The sequence below is a fragment of the Schistocerca gregaria genome, chromosome 5 (genome assembly GCF_023897955.1).
Source record: "Schistocerca gregaria isolate iqSchGreg1 chromosome 5, iqSchGreg1.2, whole genome shotgun sequence".
Classification (NCBI taxonomy): domain Eukaryota; kingdom Metazoa; phylum Arthropoda; class Insecta; order Orthoptera; family Acrididae; genus Schistocerca; species Schistocerca gregaria.
The window spans coordinates 233,376,172-233,398,673 of record NC_064924.1 but is presented as its reverse complement, the minus strand read 5'-3'; the positions used below and the strand labels follow the sequence as shown (position 1 = coordinate 233,398,673).

The 22,502-nt window shown below is 37.6% G+C and overlaps 1 protein-coding gene across 5 annotated transcripts in view; it reads right to left on the bottom strand.

The window, feature by feature from the left end:
* Positions 1-19,927: 19,927 nt before the first annotated feature.
* The window catches only part of LOC126273020 (uncharacterized), a 30,266-nt gene continuing 27,691 nt past the window's right edge, over positions 19,928-22,502 (bottom strand). For all 5 annotated transcript variants that reach the window (XM_049976394.1, XM_049976393.1, XM_049976396.1 and 2 more), the window contains one exon: positions 19,928-20,366. In XM_049976394.1, the coding sequence (XP_049832351.1) occupies positions 20,046-20,366 (321 nt within the window). In that variant the 3' untranslated portion in view covers positions 19,928-20,045. The remainder of the gene's footprint in view (positions 20,367-22,502) is intronic.

The window sequence follows — 22,502 nt, the reverse complement described above, 5'->3', positions numbered from 1 at the left end:
GCCCACATGGAGATTGGAGAGGCGAAGATTACAATAAACTTTCAAGTTTACTTAGCTTGTAGTGTTGACATGGCTCCAATTCTTCATGTCTAGGAATCTGATTCTTGAAGCTGAAAACCTAACACCACATTCTCATGATTAGTTTGAACTAAATAAATTGGAATATTATTGTTGCAGAATTTTTTTATGTAAATATATTTTCCACTGATTTTCTCGCCTTTTAGTACATCATACAATATTTCAATTTTTCACATTAACAAAGTCAAAATTAGATTGTTCACACCTATTATACAAAAATACATCTGATCAAATCAGAGGCAAGCTTATGACTCTAACACTCTGTGGAAATAACAATATTCCAATAATAATTTTAACTGTACATTCAGAACCAGTACTTATCGGTTATAACATCAAAACTAAAATATATTATAAAATAATTCCTTTTCATAAATTTTAGCTTGAAATATAACATACTGTGTATAAAATTATATAAAAGTTTTCAGAAAATCAACTGAGATAATACTGACCTGTCCAAAATTGAAAAAAATTAATTGGTATTGGCAACTACTGTTGAGCAAAAGTAATGTTAGAGGATGATGTCCAGTTACAACATCCCCCTCACATAATATGGAAACAATGTGTTTACAATATTTTGTGGCCTACAATGAGGTTTGCCAAATGATGCCAAAAGGTAGAATTCAGATTGTCAAAGTTAAATTTCAAAATTTCAAGGAAAAAAAAAAAAAACCACACACACACACACACACACACACACACACACACACACACACACACACACACACACACACACACACACACACACACAAAGTACAGAAAGAACTACATAGCATCTGACAAATTTCCGATTGCAACAAACATGTTCTTCTCGCTTACAATTTGTCTACAGTCGAAATACGTGTGAAACCAGAGCACTCAAATGCCAAAATTAACATATGGTGACAATTTCCAAAATTATGGACAAAATTCACATGAAGTTGCTCTAACATATCTAGCTTCATACAAAATGGTCTAATCTAGTGTAATCTTTAAGTCTCTTTCTTTTATTATTATTTTTTTTTTATTATTTTATTTATTTATCCATCCATAGACAATCAGGATTGTATGGATGTTGTCAACATGAGTATATACAATAGGTACACAAATTTATAATTGTCACAATCAGAGTTCATGAATATTATAACAAGATGCATTTTTAAACCACTTAATGACACAGTTGCTAATTTTTACATATTTCTATGCATTCACATCATCTCAAGTAATCATTGACAGTATAAAAGCACTTTTCCGAGAGATATTTTTTTAGCGATTTCCTCAGGTTATCTATTTTGCTTATGTCTTTGATCCCTTGTGGAAATTTATTGTATAATTTAATTCCATTATATAACATGCTATTTTGAGTTTTTGATTTGTTTTTCCTATAGAGGTGTAAGTGTTGTCTGTGTCTGGTGTCATGTGCATGTATTGAACTGTTTATCGGGAACTGGTCAATGTGTGTTTTTATGTATATTACTGTCTGCAAAATGTATTCACATGGAACTGTCAATATACCCAAAGATTTAAATAACTCTGTGCAATGGGATCTACTGCTACTTTTTGTTATGATTCGTACGGCCCGTTTTTGCAACTTAAATATTGTTTGTCTGTTCTGCTCTGTTGATCCCCAGAAGGTTATGCCATAACTAATTATAGAGTGGACATACGCAAAATATGCAGTTCTAGTACACCGGCTACTACACACTGAATTTATAATCCTAAGTGCATAGCATGCCGAAGCTATTCGCTTTCCAAGTACCGCAGTGTGCTTGGTCCAATTTAGTTGAGAGTCGACATGCATGCCTAAAAATTTTGTTGATGGTACACATTCTATGTGCTCGTCATTAACTTTTAGCTTGCTACTGTTCGGTTTTCTGTTTAAGTGGAAGCTAATACTGTTGGTTTTTTTTACATTTAGGGTTAATTTATTGGTCTCTATCCATTGGCATACATGCTTAAGTGTTTTTCATTGAGTGCACTTGGCGACTCAGCTTTGATTAGGATGTTACTGTCATCAGCAAACAGTACTGATTCACCATGTTTGACACTTTGTGGAAAATCGTTTATGTATATTAAAAAGAGGATTGGGCCCAGCACACTTCCTTGGGGGACTCCTATGTTGTTGTATTCTTGGTTTGAAAGGTGTGATTGGAGTTGGTTTGAGTGATCTCCACCTGTTGGACCCTGTTTTGCAGGTATGAATGAAACCACATGTTTGTTACTCCTCTTACTCCTAGTGCATTTAGTTTGTTTAGCAAAATTGTGTGGTCTACCGTGTCAAATGCTTTGGTCAAATCAAGGAAGATCCCTGTTATGTGGTCTCCTTTGTCTAGTGCTTCGAGCATAACATTTGAGAAGTGAGCTACAGCTGAATTTGTGCTTTTGCCAGCCCGGAAACCAAATTGCTCTTTACTCAGAAGATTGAACTTTGTTAAGTACCCCATGAGCCTGTTTTTCATTATGGTCTCTATGACTTTTGAAAAGGATGACAGTAATGAGATTGGTCTGTAGTTTTCTATGATTTCTGGGTCACCTTTCTTATATATAGGTAGGATTTTTGCATGCTTTAGTATTTCTGGGAAGCAACCCATGGAGGAGGATTCATTGATGATGTGCACTAATGGATCTTTGATGTTGTCTATGCAGTCCTTCAGTAAGCACACAGGTATTTCATCTATGCCTGCTGAATTTGTACATTTTAGGTTACTCACAACATTGGATACTTCTTCTGCTGTGGTTGGTCGTAGCATCATTGTGTGTGCTATTTTGTTCAGAGTTTGTGATTGCTTTGTTTTGTTGAACTTCTGTTGCAGTCTGGTAGCTATGTAGCTATGTAGCTTGATTGGCAAAGTTTGCTAGTCTTTTGGGATCATTTATTTTGGTATCATTGTGCTGAAACTGTATGTTTACTGGCTTTAATTTTTTCCTATTAGTTTCTTGTTTGGTGATTTTCCATGCTGCTTTGATTTTATTACTAGCTTTTTCTATAAATTTGTCATTTTGGTACCTTTTAGCCACTAACAATACTTTTCTATAGATCTTTCTGTATCTATGATAATAGTTATGAAATGCTGAATCATTACGGTAGTTTTTCGTTGAGCTGAGGTGCTTGAGCGTTTCAGCAGATTTCCTTATCCCATTGGTTACCCAGCTGTTGTTGTTGCATGATTTAGTGATTCTTAGAACTTTAGGGAACACTTCTTCAAACCTGAATTTAAATACTGACAGAAACTTTGAAAACTTCCCATTTATAGTAGGTTCTCTATAAACTTCCTCCCATGTTTCACTGTTAAGTAGTGCAGCAAATAGAGCTCTTTTTGACTTAGAGAAAACCCTACTGTACTTGTGTATTTTAGTGTTATTATCTAATTCTATGCCCAATTTTAATAACTGACTGGAATGGTCTGCGATGCCAAGGTCATCTATCTTTCTCTATGTCTGTTAGCATATGGTCAATACTTGAAGCTGAATGTCTGGTTATCCTAGTGGCAGTGTTAATTAATGGTGATACACCATAGGCATACATAATGTTCAGAAAATTATTGTACAACATATCTGGGTTCATCATGTTAATGTTTAGATCTCCACAAATGATAATTTTGCCTTTGGGGCTGGAGACCATATCTAATGCTTGGGTTAACTTTGTAGTGAATGTGTCCATGTCACCACTGGGAGCACGATAAATACATAGTACTGTTAGTCTTTGGAATACATCTAGGTTTTTTATATCTAAAGCAGATATTTCTATGTGTTTATCTTCACTTAATGCCATGACATCATTCCTAATTTTATACATAATCCCCTCTTTCACGTATATGCATGATCCACCACATTTCATAGTGTTTCTACTGTAATGACAGGCTAGAATGTATGAATGTAGTGCTACAGTTGATAATTCTGAACCGTTACACCAATGTTCTGTTAAGCAAACGAGTGTGCTGTCAATAGACTGCAGTTCCACTTCTAATTGTTGCACTTTGTTTCTTATGCATTGCATATTTTGGTGGAAGACTGAGAAGCACTGAGCACTGCTTACCTTGTAGTCTTTACGTTTCTCTTGCCTTGGTCTAAAAAATCCTTTTGGTGATGGGGTGTTATGGTTATCCTACTGATTGATGGACTGGCCACTGTTTCTTCCGTTGGATCCTCACATTTTCTCGCTGTTTTTGTTGAAGATGATTCTGGCGCTGTCTCTTCTTGTTCAAGTGATGATCCTGGCTGCACTGATGCTGTGGCTGCGACTGACTTACTAGTTATGCAGCTGTTAAGGTGTTTTCATATTTCCTTGATAGAAACTGGCTGTATTGCAATTGTATTTCTTACAGCGTGGTCGTCTTTTTGTATTAGTTTTGTCAGCATTTTGCTAATGCACGACTTCCCAGCACTGTTATAGTGTTGACCATGTTTCGTGAACAGTTCTCTTGAATTGGGAAGCTCAAAGAATGTTACGTTTTGATAATACTTGCATATTTTACGAAATTGTCTATTTATTTTTGTAAGCTCCAAATTTACGATTGAGTTGTCCTGCAGGTCGTTTCTATGAGGCATGCTTGTGACTACGATATTCGGCACTTTGAGGTTCAGTAGTGTTGTTTTTAGACATTGTGTGGCAAATTTACCCTCGTTTCGGTATACATAGTTGCTTCCACCCATGATTATGACCGTGTCATTCTTAGATAACTCATTTAGTGAATTACTGTTTTTCGTTATCTCGGTCAAAGGCGCGCTTGGCTTAGTTATTCCTGCGGCCGTAAATGATGAACTGTATTCATTCATTATCTCGGCGATTCTCTTGGCGTGACTATCTCCAAGCACAAGAACTCGTTTTTTGTAGTTCTTTGTTTTATTAGTTGTAAAAATTTTCCTGACTGTGCACTTTATTGGACGTTTAGTCACTGATTCTGGTTAATCCCTATTTGCTGTTTTATTACAGTCTTCGTCTAGAACCAAGTATTTATTTGATAGCGGTATCACCGAAGCTGTACTTACTGTTTGTTTACATGCTTTAGTCGGCACACGCCACGTTTTTTGCGTGGAAAGATCTTCTACGACATCTTGTGCTAGGCTTGCGGTTTTATTACAGTCTTCGTCTATAGCCAAGTATTTATTTGATAGCGGTATCACCGAAGCTGTACTTACTGTTTGTTTACATGCTTTAGTCGGCATCGGCACTCGCCACTTTTTTTGCGTAGAAAGATCTTTTACGGCATCTTGTGCTAGGCAATGATTTTGCTCCAATCCTTGGTATTTTATTTCCAGTTCTTGATATTTCTTCTGGAGTTCTTGGTATTTCGTTGTTATAGTCACTAAATCGTCTGATAGAACCCTTATTATTGTTTCTTTTGATTTTAGTGTGTACAGTGTTTCGTTTTTCGTGGCACTCGTAAGGCACTGACGGCATGTCCAATCATGATCGTCTTTTATATACTTCAGATTCACTTCAGCACTGCAATGAATGAGATTTAGGTGTCTGTTATTGTTACATAAAAATGAATAAGAAAATAATATAGAAAAATGTTACCATAATAACCTAATGTAAATGAACATAATACAAAAGTGAAACATTGTTCCTACAAACATAATAAGTACTACAAGTGTAAGCATATTAACCATCATAAAGTAGAATTCAGATGTACAGAAGAATCTGATATGTAACATAAAACTACAAGAATATTGATTACACCAGTTTATAAGTATCATTAACAAAAATACTTAAAGACAGTAATCTGTAACACTGTTAGTAACAGGCTGTTACATGAGAAACACTGCTTCCAATCAGCAACTTAACACGCAAGTACAATTTTAGTGCAACATATGTTACATTAATTTGTTACAGAGCATATTTGCAATGATCCAAAAACCAAAATCTTAAGATATTACAGAAAATGTAAGAAAAATATTTATTATACAAGTCATAATCTATACATATATGAGGACATGGCATTCGGCTTTTCATTTCTGTGGAATATTCTGTTCCAAGACAAATGATATAAAGTCAAAACTATAACACTACAACACTAAACTATAGAAATAAGTGAAGAGGCAATATAAAGTACTAGAATTACAAACTTCAAGTTTACATCTATTAAGTCACGCCTTCAAAATCATCAAAAGAGAAGAAAACATTCGGAGCTTAAGTATACAACGAATGAGCACACTCGAAAAACTCACAACAATGGGTACTGAAGATAAGAATACACTCAATCATAAGTAGGAATATAGCACAAAACCAATCAGCCACACAAACCAGAGTATGTAAGGATATGTTGATTCATGAAAAGAGAAAACAATGAAAAAATATTAGGACCTATGCTTATGATGTGGGGACTAACCTGCATACATATAAACCTAGAAGATTCATTTACAGTTGAAAAAAGAAATACATACTGAGTATTGAGATAAGAAAATTCATTGAAATGTGTGACTACTAAGCTAACAGTGCCTAGTGTTATCAGATTGTGATAATTATTTGAAACATGGTTCATAGAACATACTCCTGAACTTTTTAAATTTTAACATTCCTGTGTTGAACATAACAAATCATCAGTCATAGAACATCAACCTTCAACAGCTTTATACCCAAGTCAAACAAATTTAAAGTTACCTAATGTATTGGGAAGTTGATCCCCCTACTTGAAAAAACACACACTTACATGGAATAACACTGTCCACAGCAGTGCCTTCTTTTGTAAACAATTAGTTCCTTGTGAAATTTATAAAAATAAAAGAATTTTGCATACAGGATATAGATTTCTCTTTGGCTTTCACCAACACAAGATCTCCAACATCAAACTTAGAAAATCTGCTGTTACCATCATGTATCTGCTTTCTCCTGTCATACTGCATCATCTCCTGACACATTCCTCTTTCTTGCAGTGACAGAGTTTTACATGGAGGAAACTCAAAATTCTCAGAAATAAAGTTAGCTGGTCTGTGATTAAACACGATTTCAAATGGTGAAAAACCTGTTGAAAATTGTTGTAAGCTGTTCATAATAACCTCAAAATCACTGATGTAATCTATACAACTGGTATGATTCTTACTGCAATATCTTGTAAACAGTATTTCAATTTCTCTCATGTACAGGGAGGTCCATTGATTATGACCGGGCCAAATATCTCACGAAATAAGGGTCAAACGAAAAAACTACAAAGAACGAAACTCGTCTAACTTGAGGGGGGGAAACCAGATGGCGCTATGGTTGGCCCGCTAGATGGTGCTGCCATCGGTCAAACAGATATGAACTGCATTTTTGAAAATAGGAACCCCCATTTTTTATCACATATTCCTGTAGTACGTAAAGAAACACAAATGTTTTAGTTGGAGCACTTTTTTTTGCTTTGTGATAGATGGTGCTGTAATAGTCACAGACACATGGCTCAAAATTTCAGACGAACAGTTGGTGAACAGGTAGGTTTTCTAAATTAAAAATCAGAATGTAGGTACGTTTGAACATATTATTTTGTTTGTTCCAATGTGATACATGTACCTTTGCAAACTTCTCATTTCTGAGAATGCACGCTGTTACAGTGTGATTACCTGTAAATACCACATTAATGCAATAAATGCTCAAAATGATGTCCGTCAACCTCAATGAATTTGGCAATGCATGTAATGACTTTCCTCTCAACAGCGAGTAGTTCGCCTTCTGTAATGTTCGCACATGCATTGGCAATGCACTGACGCATGTTGTCAGGCGTTGTCGGTGGATCACAATAGCAAATATCTTTCAACTTTCCCCACAGAAAGAAATACAATGACGTAAGATCCGGTGAACATGTGGGCCATGGTATGGTGCTTCAATGACCAGTCCACCTGTCATGAAATATGAATACTGCTTCAACCACGTGTGAGCTATGTGCCGGACATCCATCTTGTGGGAAGTATATCGCCATTTTGTCACGCAGTGAAATATCTTGTAGTAACATCAGTACAACATTACATAGGAAATCAGCGTATATTGCACCATTTAGATTGCCATCTATAAAATGGGGGCCAATTATCCTTCCTCCCGTAATGCCGCACCATACATTAACTCGCTAAGGTCGCTGATGTTCCACTTGTTGCAGTCATCGTGGATTTTCCGTTGCCCAGTAGTACATATTATGCTGGTTTACATTACTGCTGTTTGTGAATGACGCTTTGTCGCTAAATACAACGCGTGTAAAAAATCTGTCATCATCCCGTAATTTCTCTTGTATCCAGTGGCAGAACTGTACACAATGTTCAAAGTCGTCGCCATGCAATTCCTGGTGCATACAAATATGGCATGGGTGCAATCGATGTCAATGTGGCATTCTCAGCACCGACATTTTTGAGATTCCCAATTCTCATCCAATTTGTCTGCTACTGATGTGTGGATTAGCTGCGATAGCAGCTAAAACACCTACTTGGGTATCATCATTTGTTGCAGGTCATGGTTGATGTTTCACATGTGGCTGAACACTTCCTGTTTTGTTAAATAACGTAACTATCTGTCGAATGATCTGGACATTTGGATGATGATGTCCAGGATACCGAGCAGCATACATAGCACATGCCCGGTGGGCATTTTGATCACAATAGCCATATATCAACATGGTATCTATCTTTACCAATTGTGGAAAACAGTCCATTTTAACATGGGTAATGTACCAGAAAGCAAATACTGTCCACACTGGCAGAATGTTACGTGATACCACATAATTAATGATGATGTAAATAAAATAGAAAGAAACTTCCACATGAGAAAAATATATTAAAAACAAAGATTCCAAGACTTACCAAGCGGGAAAGCAACGACAGACAGGCACAATGAACAAAACACACACAAACACACACACAGAATTACTAGCTTTCACAACCGATGGTTGCTTCTTCAGGAAAGAGGGAAGGAGAGGGAAAGACGAAAGGATGTGGGTTTTTCAATCCCGGGAGCGGAAAGACTTCCGTCTTTCCCTCTCCTTCCCTCTTTCCTGAAGAAGCAACCATCGGTTGTGAAAGCTAGTAATTCTGTGTGTGTGTTTTGTTCATTGTGCCTGTCTGCCGGCGCTTTCCCGCTTGGTAAGTCTTGGAATCTTTGTTTTTAATAAACCACATAATTATACGTTTGTGACTATTACAGTGCCATCTATCACAAAGCGAAAAAAGTGGTCCAACTAAAACATTCATATTTCTTTACGTACTACACAAATATGTAATAAAATTTGGGGGGTTCCTATTTTAAAAAATGCAGTTGATATCCGTTTGACCTATAGCAGTGCCATGTAGCGGGCCAGCTATAGTGCCATCTGGTTTCCCCCTTCAAGCTAGACAAGTTTCATTCTTTGTAGTTTTTTTGTCTGATGCTTATTTCATGAGATATTTGGCCTGTTCACTATCAATGGACCACCCTGTATATTTCAGCAAGATTACTCAACAGATGGTACACAGATGTTTGAATATGCCTTATTTTTGCATGATCAATAAAATCTTTCCAAGCCTGCGATGTAAACTGAGAACCTTTGTCAGATAAAACTGTTCTAGGAATACCCACCTGAAGAAAATGTGTGTTTTCAAACTTAGAAATGATCTGCTTACTGGAAGCTTTCTGAAGAGAAAACAGCTTTGCGAACTTCGAAAATACATCAACCACTACAAAAACATAACAAAATCCATTCTAAGATTTAGACAAAGATCCATAAACATCCACAGGCATCAGAGATAGGTTACTATTGGGCAGCATGTTTTGCATTTGGCCTCTACTTGTTTGGTTACTTACTTTCACTCTTTGACGTCTGTCACAGCTGGCAATCTTCTTCTTGGCTCTTCCTTCCTATGTTACAACAGATGTGTTCTTGAATCTTTTGTGTACATTTGGTTGATCTACAATGACCAAAACTTTCATGTGTATAAGTAATTAAAGTATCAATACATCACTCCAGCCAACATAGTTTCCAATCATCTGAGTCGGTCTTATGTCTCCTGAATAAAACACCCTTGTGTATCTTATAATATTGTTCTGTCTTTTCTCCTTCCCTCTTACCCAATATGCTCCTAACCAATTTCCAATTTTGATCATAATTTTTATACCTGCAGATGTCTGCAAATTTTCAAGATCTCTCTGTCCTCTTTTGCACTTCTCAAGAACATGATTTTAAACTTTTTCTCTCCTCCACAGTTATTAGATGATTCAGTCTCTACAGGTAACCTAGACAAAGCATCAACAGGTACATTGTCTGTGCCTTTAATGCATCTGATTTTGTAATTGAACTGATGTAAAAACAAGGCCCAATGAGTAATTCTGTTATGGTACAGCTTACACACCTGGAGATAACATAGTACTTTGCAATCAGTATAGATGATGACATTGTGACTTGATAAATATTTTTTAAAATTTTTCAATGTGCAATGTACAGCCAGAAGTTCTTTCTCAGTTACAGTGTATGTCTTTTTATGCTACTGCAATGCTCTACTAGCAAATGCAAGAGCTCTGTGTTCAGTAACACCTTCAACTTCAACTTCCTGAAATAAATGAACACCCAAACCAACATCACTAATGTCTGTCATAACACAAAAGGAAGAGACAAACCCGGTCTGAACAATATATGACTGACACAACTGCCCTTCGATCTCATCAAAAGCATACTGACATTCCTGATTCCAATCCCAAATAGTATTCTTCTTCAAAAGTTCACACAGGCATGAAGTATTTAAAGCTTGGCTGGTACAAAATTTTCTATAGAATCCAACTAACCCAAAAAATTATTTAAGGTGTTTTTTGTTACAAGGAGTAGCAAAATTACCAATAACATTGTCTGTTTATCAGGTGCAATTTCCTTCTCCATGTAAAATGCTCTAAAAATTTAATTTCTTTTACACCAAAATTACACTTACTTATTTTCGAAGTCAAACCCACTGATTCCAATTTTGAAAACACTTTTCTTAACAGTTCCAAATGTTGATCCCAAGTCTATTCAGTGACCAAAATGTAATCAACATACACAATTAATTTTGAACTCTCTTCACTTCCCAAGACAGAATCTAGAGCTCTTATGAATTCATGAACAGATAAATTTAGCCCTAATGGCACCATACAGTATTTGTTTGGACTCTGCTACTCACTGCCATCTAGTGGGAGCTTCAAACTGGACAGGTCAGACTGTTCAGTGTAGTCTGCTCACTGTCAGGAGAATTTGCAACCTACGTGCAGAAATGGATCTCCCAAGTCCTTTGTGCACGCAGGAAAGATTAGCAGTGGTAACGGCCTAGCAGGTAGCCGTGAGACCCCATAGCGAATGGGCGTGTATGTCTTCCAGCTAAGATAGGAGCCGCAGTTGGCGCACTGCCTGTGCAAGTTGTAAAGTTTAATGTAATAAACACTTATACCAGAAAACTTGTTCCATCCAGTTATTGTGAGTGGAAACAAGGGGAGGACAGTGAGTCCTCTCACACTATACACTCACACTCCAATGTGCCACCACGGGAGGAAGAGCCCGCACACACAGTATTGAAAACACTTACCTCCATACAAAAATGCAGTATACATTCTAGATTTAATTTCAAGTGTGATCTTATGAAATCCAGAGGTCAAGTCCAAACTACACATGAATTTTACATAATCAAATTTGAGTAACAGATCATCCATATTCTTAGGATGGTCATTCTATCTGATAAAAAACTTATTAAGATATCAATTCTCACCCCCAAGTTTCCATTCTGATTTTATTTCTCAACATCTTTCTTTCATGAAAATGGTATACTATATGGCCTGAAAAAAAGGTTGATTATCTCTAAGGTAAAGCATGCACTGGGAGCCTTTCACTTTCCCTGTCTTTCACTAAACTTTTCTAAACGCCAATAACAAATTCACAAATTCTTAAGCTGTTCCTTTTGTTGGTCATTAAGAGTTTTAGTTTCCCTCACTTTAAAAATCCTGATTCTCAGTCTCATCAAACTTTATATCATCATCAAACATCTGATACTCTTCTTGGTTCACAATGCTTTGCAAATAGGTACAACTTTTCCCACATTTTAAAATACCAAAATTAGTTTTTACATAAGTATTACTTTCAGGTTTCAAAATAAAGAATTATTTTGCACTCCACCCAAAACTAGCCTCAGCTTTCACTGTCCAATCCATACCAAGAATTTAAAAGATCACTTTTAATTTCATCAAACGCTACATCCACACTGTCTTCACAAGGTTTTATCAACTTTACAGGTATCATAGCATTACTTTGATTACTCATGTTGTTAGGTAAAGATTGAACACAATGAATACATTTTATGGCACAACTAACATCACTTGTTACAGAAGAAACACAAAACATATTACATTCAAAATTACACTTTCTGCTTAGCTCCTCTTTCACTTCATTCCACCAACTGGGATTCAAATTCTGACTAACCATAGCTAATTTATTCCAGAATGCACCTCAACCTATGTTACCATCAATCAGGTCGGAAAAAACTTAAAAAAGTTTTCACCTTTATTCTCCAGACTCTCAGATACCTCACTTTTACTGTTTGGATCATTACTCTGCATGACATTAATGAAAAACTGTTGACTGGACTGGTGTTCCATGACCCTCACATACATCAATTACCTTACCTGTATTGTCAACTTTATTATTATTATTATTATTATTATTATTACTGGTTCAAGCCCACTAAGGAGTGATTATTACTAGTTGTTCTTCTATGCTCTCTTCCATTCCCTGTATCTCTTGAGCCCTGCTGATAATTTCTCCTTCCTCTCCCGTGAAAGGGGCTTCTGATGCTTATGGACTCTGGTAGGGTATAAGACTCGACCAAAGCACAAAATTTGGAACAATCTCCTACCTCAAGATCAGAGGTCCCAGATGAATCCAAGTCCTTTAGAACTTCATTAAGCCACAGGCTTCCAGTCTTGTAGCTTTTCACCAATGAGAAGATGATCTTAGCAAGCCTATTGTTGTTCATTCATTGTAGGTGCCCTTAGAACTTGAGCCTCCTACATTGCATACTGGTGTGGCCTTGATTCTGATTGTTTATACAGTTCGGAATTAGATTTCAATTGATAGGTTCCATCTGGGAGCAATCTCGGGCCATGAATTTTTCTGAAAATACATCTTTTGGCTTTCTCCAGGTCATCTATCATGCGTTTTCTGTTCATAAAGAGGGTCTCTGCAGCATCCAGAATCTGTGGTCTGACAGCAGTTCTGTAATGACAGACCTTAGCATTCTTTGAAATGCATTTATTGTTGTACAGATTGAGGGACAGATGGTATGCTGCATTGAGTTTGTTACGCCTTTTAAGATGAAGGTGCCACCTCTACCACTGGGGTGGACCCATTCACCAAGATAATGAAACAGCATTGTCAACATCATTTATAAATAAATCTGAAACTTCATTATTCTTAAACTCCACAAATACCTGATACTCATCAATCATATTCCTCCAAAATTACTTTATCAACAACATCACTAACAATACAAGTCTCATCTCCATCAAAGTCACTTACCTCACCTATATTCATTTGCAATAAGCCACCAGTCTTAGACTTACAAACCTCAGTTATTTCACAGCTCTTATTCACATCTACATCAAAAACACCACCTACCGGTAGTTCAGATGCAATACAGTCATCACCTGATTTACTTACTCCAACAACACTAGTACATCATTAGTACATACTACATGAAAATTTCCACTTCTCTCATATCCTGGTTTGAGATTAGCTACTACATCGCCATAATTAGATATAGTATCCCAAAATTTTGGTTCAAAATATAAATGAGATACTGATATTCCTTCTGTTCAATTTCAGATACATGTGCCATATTATTTACACTGTTATTATTATCTAGCTGCAAGTGAAACTTAGGTATCCTATACTTGTTATGTCTCCTCACCCCAAAACTGTGGACATCCATTGAAGCAGACTGCCGTTTACCATGTAGTTACTTCTGTGATTGCTTCTTCTATTAAGATGCTCATGGTAATTGCCATTATTCCTATCCTGCTGCTGTTCAGAATTTCTCTCTATTGTCACTTTGATCCTGATGGATGTTACCATTATTCCTCTTGCTGTGATTATTCCCTTTGTGATCTTTATTACTACTGTTATTACGGTACATACTTCTTTCTACTGTCCTATCCGTCCTGCCAACGTATCATAACAATTGTTCAAAACAATCGCTGGTCCATGTTCTACATCCCACTGCAATCATTCTGCTAATCTCCTTTTAAGTGTATGAATCTAGGTCATTTTGTCAAATGATTTGTCAAGATGTGCTAATTTTTTAAGATGGTTCTTATAATACTCTTTCAAAGTGGCATCCCTGTTCCTGTAATTATGGCCATTCAAAAATTCACTTCTGATTCTCACCTGCTCAGCTACCAACCAAAATTGATTTAAAAAAACTTTTCTGGGAAGTTTGATAAGTTTCCCATGGACTTAAATTTAATATATCCATGACAGAGCATCGTCTTCAAGAAACGTTTTAACAAATTTAATTTTTCATTCATGCCTGATACAAAACTATCTCTGTAATGGTGCAGAAAATCCACTGGTTGTAAATTACCTGATGGAAAACTTTTGATAGGAGTGTTGGCCCACACAATACCATTGTTTGCACACAGATTTTGGTTCAGACAAGTTTCCTGAAATGCTGTTTTTTACTCTCTGAAACAGTTAGATTAGTTAGCATATTGTTTTCTACATTTAAAATATTTTGGCTCAATCTGGTGATGTTTGTTGAGATTTTTTTCCAATATGGTGTTCTGTTCAACTCTGATGTCATCAATATCCTTTGATTGTTTCACTGACTCAGCTACAAACTTATTTTCCAAAATAATAAATTTATTTTTTAAACATCAGCTTTTTCATTCACACTTTTTAAGCTCTCTAACAACCCATTTTAACTCAAACTTGATTACTAAGTTGACCAATCTGTCCATTTTACTATTGTTTTCAGTTTTCAAGTAATTTAATTGTCCTTGTAGGGAAGTTTGCAAATCATTTTGCCTTTCATTAACTGCAATAAATTTGCTATTGCTATCTGTCTTCATTTCCTTGACTATTTCTTTACTGCCCACAATTTCACCTGAGTCAAACATGTCCTGATTGGATCCTGCAGCTTCCATTTCTACCTCACTTTTGCTTTCGTGCCAATTCATTATGTTAACAAGCACACGAATCCACAAACAAATTAAATTCACAAACAGTTTGTACTTATATTTCCTTTTTGATGTCTCTAGTTGTAGCTGTAAAGTCCTCCTCACTTTCATTAGATCCGGTCCCTCTTTATCATTGGTAGCACATCATCACTGTTGGTATCAAGATCCTTTGTTGGACAGCCTTCTGTTTTATTTCATGTTACTGAAAACTTATTCGTACATGTTGTTGTGGTTGTGGTTTTCAGTCCTGAGACTGGTTTGATGCAGCTCTCCATGCTACTCTATCCTGTGCAAGCTTCTTCACATCTCAGTAGTTACTGCTACCTACATCCTTCAGAATCTGCTTAGTGTATTCACCTCTTGGTCTCCCTCTATGATTTTTACTTTCCACGCTGCCCTCCAGTACTAAATTGGTGATTTCTTGATGCCTCAGAATGTGTCCTACCAACCGATCCCTTCTTCTGGTCAAGTTGTGCCACAAACTCCTCTTCTCCCCAATTCTGTTCAATACTTCCTCATTAGTTGTGTGATCTACCCATCTAATCTTCAGCATTCTTCTGTAGCACCGCATTTCAAAAGCTTCTATTCTCTTCTTGTCTAAACTATTTACCGTCCACGTTTCACTTCCACACATGGCTACACTCCATACAAATACTTTCAGAAACAACTTCCTGACACTTAAATCTATACTCGATGTTAACAAATTTCTCTTCTTCAGAAGCGCTTTCCTTGCCATTGCCAGTCTACATTTTATATCTTCTCTACTTCGACCATCATCAGTTATTTTGCTCCCCAAATAGCAAAACTCCTTTACTACTTTAAGTGTCTCATTTCCTAATCTAATTCCCTCAGCATTACCCAATTTAATTCGACTACATTCCTTTAACCTCATTTTGCTTTTGTTGATGTTTATCTTATACCCTCCTTTCAATACACTGTCCATTCCATTCAGCTGCTCTTCCAAGTCCTTTGCTGTCTCTGACGGAATTACAGTGTCATCGACGAACCTAAAAGTTTTTATTTCTTCTCCATGGATTTTAATACCTACTCCGAACTTTTATTTTGTTTTCTTTACTGCTTGCTCAATATACAGATTGAATAGCATTGGAGAGAGGCTACAACACTGTCTCACTCCCTTCCCAATCGCTGCTTCCCTTTGATGACCCACGACTCTCATAACTGCCATCTGGTTTCTGTACAAATTGTAAATAGCCTTTTGCTCCCTGTATTTTACCCCTGCCACGTTCAGAATTTGAAAGAGAGTATTCCAGTCAATGTTGTCAAAAGCTTTCTCTAGGTCTACAAATGCTAGAAACGTAGGTTTGCCTTTCCTTAATAGTTTTCTTCTAAGATAAGTTGTACGGTCAGTATTGCCTCACATGTTCCAACATTTCTACGGAATCCAAACTGATCCACCCCGAGATGGGCTTCTGCCTGTTTTTCCATTCATCTGTGAAGAATTCGCATTAGTATTTTGCAGCTGTGACTTATTAAACTGATAGATCAGTAATTTTCACATCTTTCAACACCTGCTTTCTTTGGGATTGGAATTATTATATTCTTCTTGCAGTCTGAGGGAATTTCGCCTGTCTCATACATCTTGCTCACCAGATGGTAGTGTTTTGTCAGTACTGCCTCTCCGAGGGCTGTCAGTAGTTCTAATGGAATGTTGTCTACTCCCAGGGCTTTGTTTTGACTTAGGTCTTTCAGTGCTCTGTCAAACTCTTCACGCAGTATCATATCTCCCATTTCATCTTAATCTACCTCCTCTTCCATTTCCATAACATTGTCCTCAAGAACATCACCTCTGTATAGACCCTCTATATAATCATACTCCTTCCACCTTTCTGCTTTCCCTTCTTTGCTTAGAACTGGGTTTCCATCTGAGCTCTTGATATTCATGTAAGTGGTTCTCTTTTCTCCAAAGGTCTCTTTAATTTTCCTGTAGGCAGTATCTATCTTACCCCTAGTGAGATAAGCCTCTACATCCTTACATTTATCCTCTAGCCATTCCTGCTTAGCCATTTTGCACTTCCTGTCGATCTCATTTTTGAGACATTTGTATTCCTTTTTGCCTGTGTCACTTGCTGCATTTTTGTATTTTCTCCTTTCATCAATTAAATTCAGGATCTCTTCTGTTATCCAAGGATTTCTACTAGCCCTCGTCTTTTTACATACTGGATCCTCTGCTGTCTTCACTATTTCATTCCTCAAAGCTACCCATTCTTCTTCTACTGTATTTCTTTCCCCCATTCCTGTCAATTGTTCCCTTATGTTCTCCCTGAAGCTCTGTACAACCTCTGGTTCTTTCAGTTTATCCAGATCTCATCTCCTTAATTTCCTACTTTTTTTTTCAGTTTCTTCACTTTTAATCTACAGTTCATAACCAATGGATTGTGGTCAGAGTCCACATCTGACACTGGAAATCTCTTACAATTTAAAACCTGGTTCCTAAATCTGTCTTACCATTATATAATCTATCCGAAACCTTCTAGTATCTCCAGGGTTCTTCCATGTGTACAACCTTCTTTCATGATTCTTGAACCAAGTGTTAGCTATGATTAAGTTATGCTCTGTGAAAAATTCTACCAGGTGGCTTCCTCTTGCATTTCTTAGCCCCAATCCATATTCACCTACTAAGTTTCCTTCTCTTCCTTTTCCTACCGTCGAATTCCAGTCACGCATGCCTATTAAATTTTAATCTCCCTTCACTACCCGAATAATTTATTTTATCTAATCATACATTTCATCAATTTCTTCATCATCTGCAGAGCTAGTTGGCATATAAACTTGTACACTGTAGTAGGCATGGGCTTCATGTCTATCTTGACCACAATAATGCATTCACTATGCTGTTTGTAGTAGCTTACCCGCACTCCTATTTTTTTATTCATTATTAAACCTACTCCTGCATTACCTCTATTTGATTTTGTATTTATAATCCTATATTCACCTGACCAAAAGTTTTGACGATGTAAATAAAACAGAAAGAAACTTCCACATGGGAAAAATATATTAAAAACAAAGATTCCAAGACTTACCAAGCGGGAAAGCGCCGGCAGACAGGCACATGAACAAAACACACAAACACACACACAGAATTACGAGCTTTCGCAACTGGCAGTTGCTTCGTCAGGAAAGAGGGAAGGAGAGGGAAAAATGAAAGGATGTGGGTTTTAAGGGAGAGGGTAAGGAGTCATTCCAATCCCGGGAGCGGAAAGACTTCCTTAGGGGAAAAAAAGGACAGGTGTACACTCGCGCGCACACACACACACACACACACACACACACATATATCCATCCGCACATACACAGACACAGACACTGCAGTCTGCTTGTGTCTGTGTATGTGCGGATGGATGTGTGTGTGTGTGTGTGTGTGTGTGTGTGTGTGTGTGTGTGTGTGTGTGTGTGTGTGTGCGCGCGAATGTACACCTGTCCTTTTTTTTCCCCTAAGGGAAGTCTTTCCGCTACCGGGATCGGAATGACTCCTTACCCTCTCCCTTAAAACCCACATCCTTTCATTTTTCCCTCTCCTTCCCTCTTTCCTGACGAAGCAACTGCCAGTTGCGAAAGCTCGTAATTCTGTGTGTGTGTTTGTGTGTTTTGTTCATGTGCCTGTCTGCCGGCGCTTTCCCGCATGGTAAGTCTTGGAATCTTTGTTTTTAATATATTTTGACCAAAAGTTTTGTTACTCCTGCCACCGAACCGCACTAATTCCCAATATATCTAACTTTAACCTATCCATTTCCCTTTTTAAATTTTCTAACCTACCTGCCCGATTAAGGGATCTGACATTCCACACTCCGATCCATAGAACGCCAGTTTTCTTTCTCCTGATAACGACGTCCTCTTGAGTAGTCCCCACCCGGAGATCTGAAATGGGGACTATTTTACCTCCGGAATATTTTACCCAAGAGGATGCCATCATCATTTAATCATACAGTGAAGCTGCATGCCCTCAGGAAAAATTACGGCTGCAGTTTCCCCTTGCTTTCAGCCATTTGCAGTACCAGCACAGTAAGGCAGTTTTGGTGAGTGTTACAAGGCCAATTCAGTCAATCATCCAGACTGTTGCCCCTGCAACTATTGAAAAGGCTGCTGCCCCTCTTCAGGAACCACACGTTTGTCTTCATCATTAGTGAATTAACCCCAGGATGAGCCCCCACTTGTTATTTTCCCCCTCCTTACTTCTTGCATCTACTGTCCACATTAGAAAATACGCAATCCAAGTAATTAATAAGCAAAGTCTCTTATGGAGATTTGAGAAGAACAAAGATTACAATAAATTTTCAACTTTACTTAGATTGTCATGTTGAGCCAGCTCCAGTTCTTCTTGTCTAGGGATCTGATTCTTGAAGCTGAAAACCTAACATCAGGACCTCACAACTGGATTGAAATAAATACATAGGTTGCAACTTAAATGGTGACAACACTGCTGTAGAGACACTGTTCCGAAATAATAACATGTATTCCATGGTCTGTTTCCATGTAATATCTTTTGGAGAATCATCAGATTTTTTCTCCAAATATCAACTTCATCTGATTTTGTTGTCACTGTGGTTTATGACGTATTTCAACGTGACTGTAATACAATTTCCACACCTAATTGAACCAAATTAAGTGGAGATGTACGTTTCATCTAGAATGAAATGAAATTTGAGTTTTAATGAAGAGTTCATTCCTATAATCGAGTCACAAAATGTATCATATATAGAAAGTGCTCGTTCATCATGCAATAAAAAGTTTGGATGAACTTATATCTACTTTATTTGTTTATTCATTTATTACAAAAATGTGTTGCAGCAGATTGTTAAAAGCCTGGGTTGTTGAAGGAAATTGAATCACATGTTCCTATCCTAACAGTGGCTCAACTAAAGATGATCCTGTAGGCTGTTTTTTCACAAGTGAAGGTGCTCCGGTGGTCGTCGAAGGGGTAGCTGTAGGCGTCGGGACACAGGCCCTTGAAGAAGGCAGGGTAGTTCCTTGGCCACGAGGAGGACCTGCAGGCTTGTGCCGAGTTGAAGCGGCCGCGGCAGCAGTACTGGTCTGTGTTGAAGGCGAGGCATGCGCTCTTGCAGCCACCGTCGGAGCGGAGCTTGGGTGGGCACAGCGCGTTTATGTTGGTGGGGCAGGATGCAGGGTTGCAGCGGTAGTGGTCGCTGCCACCTTGCTTCTCGATGGGCTCTATCTGCAACACGCAGAATGGAGGGTGAGGCTGCGTGTCTCAGTCAGGATGCTCTGCCACAGACATCACTACAGAAAAGCAGGCTTCTTTAACTAAAAATATGAATAACTACGTTTCTTCTCTCAACAAATTTTAGATGTTTGGATTGCAATGAAAATTTCATTCTTGAGGCTTTCATTTTCAGAAGAGGTGTTTTCTTACAGTGTGTAGGGAACATTGACAGGACAGTTGTGGGGTGGTCACTAATGTACAGGGTGTCCAGAAAGTCTCTTCACAACTTCAAAATTTTATTACAGCGGCAGTTGTTGAAATATTTTAACAATATTTCTTTTATTGTAATCACTGTTTACTTAAGTTTTTATATATACCAAAATTTTGTGTTTCATATACTCTGTTGATGGAAGGAACGGAACCTCTATAAAATGGCATCTCCTGAAGAGAGGGCACAATGTGTGTCCTGGTTTATTGAGACAAAATCTGATGTTCAGACTCAACGGAACTTCAGAACAAAGTATGCAATAAATCCACCATTGCACCATTCAATCCGTGCAAGGCACAAAAGATTTATGGGGACTGGGGCAGTGTTGGATAAAGAGACACCAAGAACATACGAGGAAAACATCGATCGCATTTTAAACGTTTTCACTCGTTCACCTACTAAGTCCATCCGCACTGCTGCCAGACAGTTCCAACTACCATGTTCAACTGTGCATAAGGCCCTCCACAAGACCTTACAGTTGTACACTTACAAAGTCAACTGTTACAGACACTTCAGCCAAATGACAAGCCAAAACGGATAGAGTTTGCACTCGACATGCTGGAACGCCTTTCGGAGGTTGAACAGGGCGTATACACGGACAAGAAAAAAAAATTCTCGTATTTTTCCTGGATTTCCTGTTAAAAATACATTTTCTCTCAGGTGAAAATATATTTTTAGCGTGTTAAGTGACTGTGTACTTTCCCTCGGAATTGTAAAAGGTATCAGTCTTTTGAATGGCAATGGTTTCCACCAAGTACTGCACGTTACTTTCCAAAGCATTGAAATTGAGATTGCTTTTCTAAGCCTGTCTCAGCTCATGTCACGTCATCTCACCAGATGATGACAGTGGATATTTGGAGTATAGGATATGTGATGTACTCAGCCAATAGCACCATCACTCTTAAGTAGCGCAAACTCACAAATGGAAAAATTTAATGGCTTAAATTAATACACATAATGTTGTGACAAGAAAATATTGGTCTCCAACATTTGTAGGACATAGAACAACTGGCTCACACCCCAAAAACTTCACTACCCTACTGCAGCGAGAACAACTGTATCTTTGCCAGATCAGTTCACTGCAGTACACGCTCTATGCTGTACGCATTGTGTATACGCTGCAAGAGTTAAAGTATTCGTAATAATTGACGGAAGTGGGAGTGATTATTTATCGTCGTCGTTACCATGCCAGCTCTACACTACCTATAGATTAATAAGCTGCAAGAGAAGCTAAGCTTTCACATATAATGTTGATTTTTGTGTTATACTTTAAGATACATCAAACAAATTTGCCAGTCAAATGTTCATTAACGACATAAATGTCTGATCCTCAAAGTGTTGATTTTTTCAATTAAGAGTCAAATGCAGACTGCTCTGTGATTTAAGAAATTCATATTACATTCTTGCACATAGTTCTTCTTGCGTAAAAGGAAATTTAGTTTGAAGTAAAACCTAGTTTACAGGAAGACACTACGTTGCAGGCAACCGCGCTACCAACCATTGTGCACGCACACTGCACGTTTGCCCAACTCGGTGAAACTGAAGACTACCGGCATGTTCCAACCTTGGCGACACTAGTTGCACGAGTTTTGAGGTTACGTGTGTTATTAAAGTGTGGACAAACTGAAACACGAAGTGGAAACGGAGAATAATGTTTTCTTTTTGGATACCTATGCTTTGCATAGGCGTTTGTGGGATTTCAGTGATGCTGATTACAAAAATAAGCAACATATTGCTGCTCCTGAGACCCTTATGTCTGATCAGAACATAGATGGTTTGACAATTTCTGAGCTGCAGGCAAAATGTATTGAATTAGGAGCACATATACAACTGAATTAACAAAAATACAAGCATGTACAATTCTGGCTGTGGAAATGCTC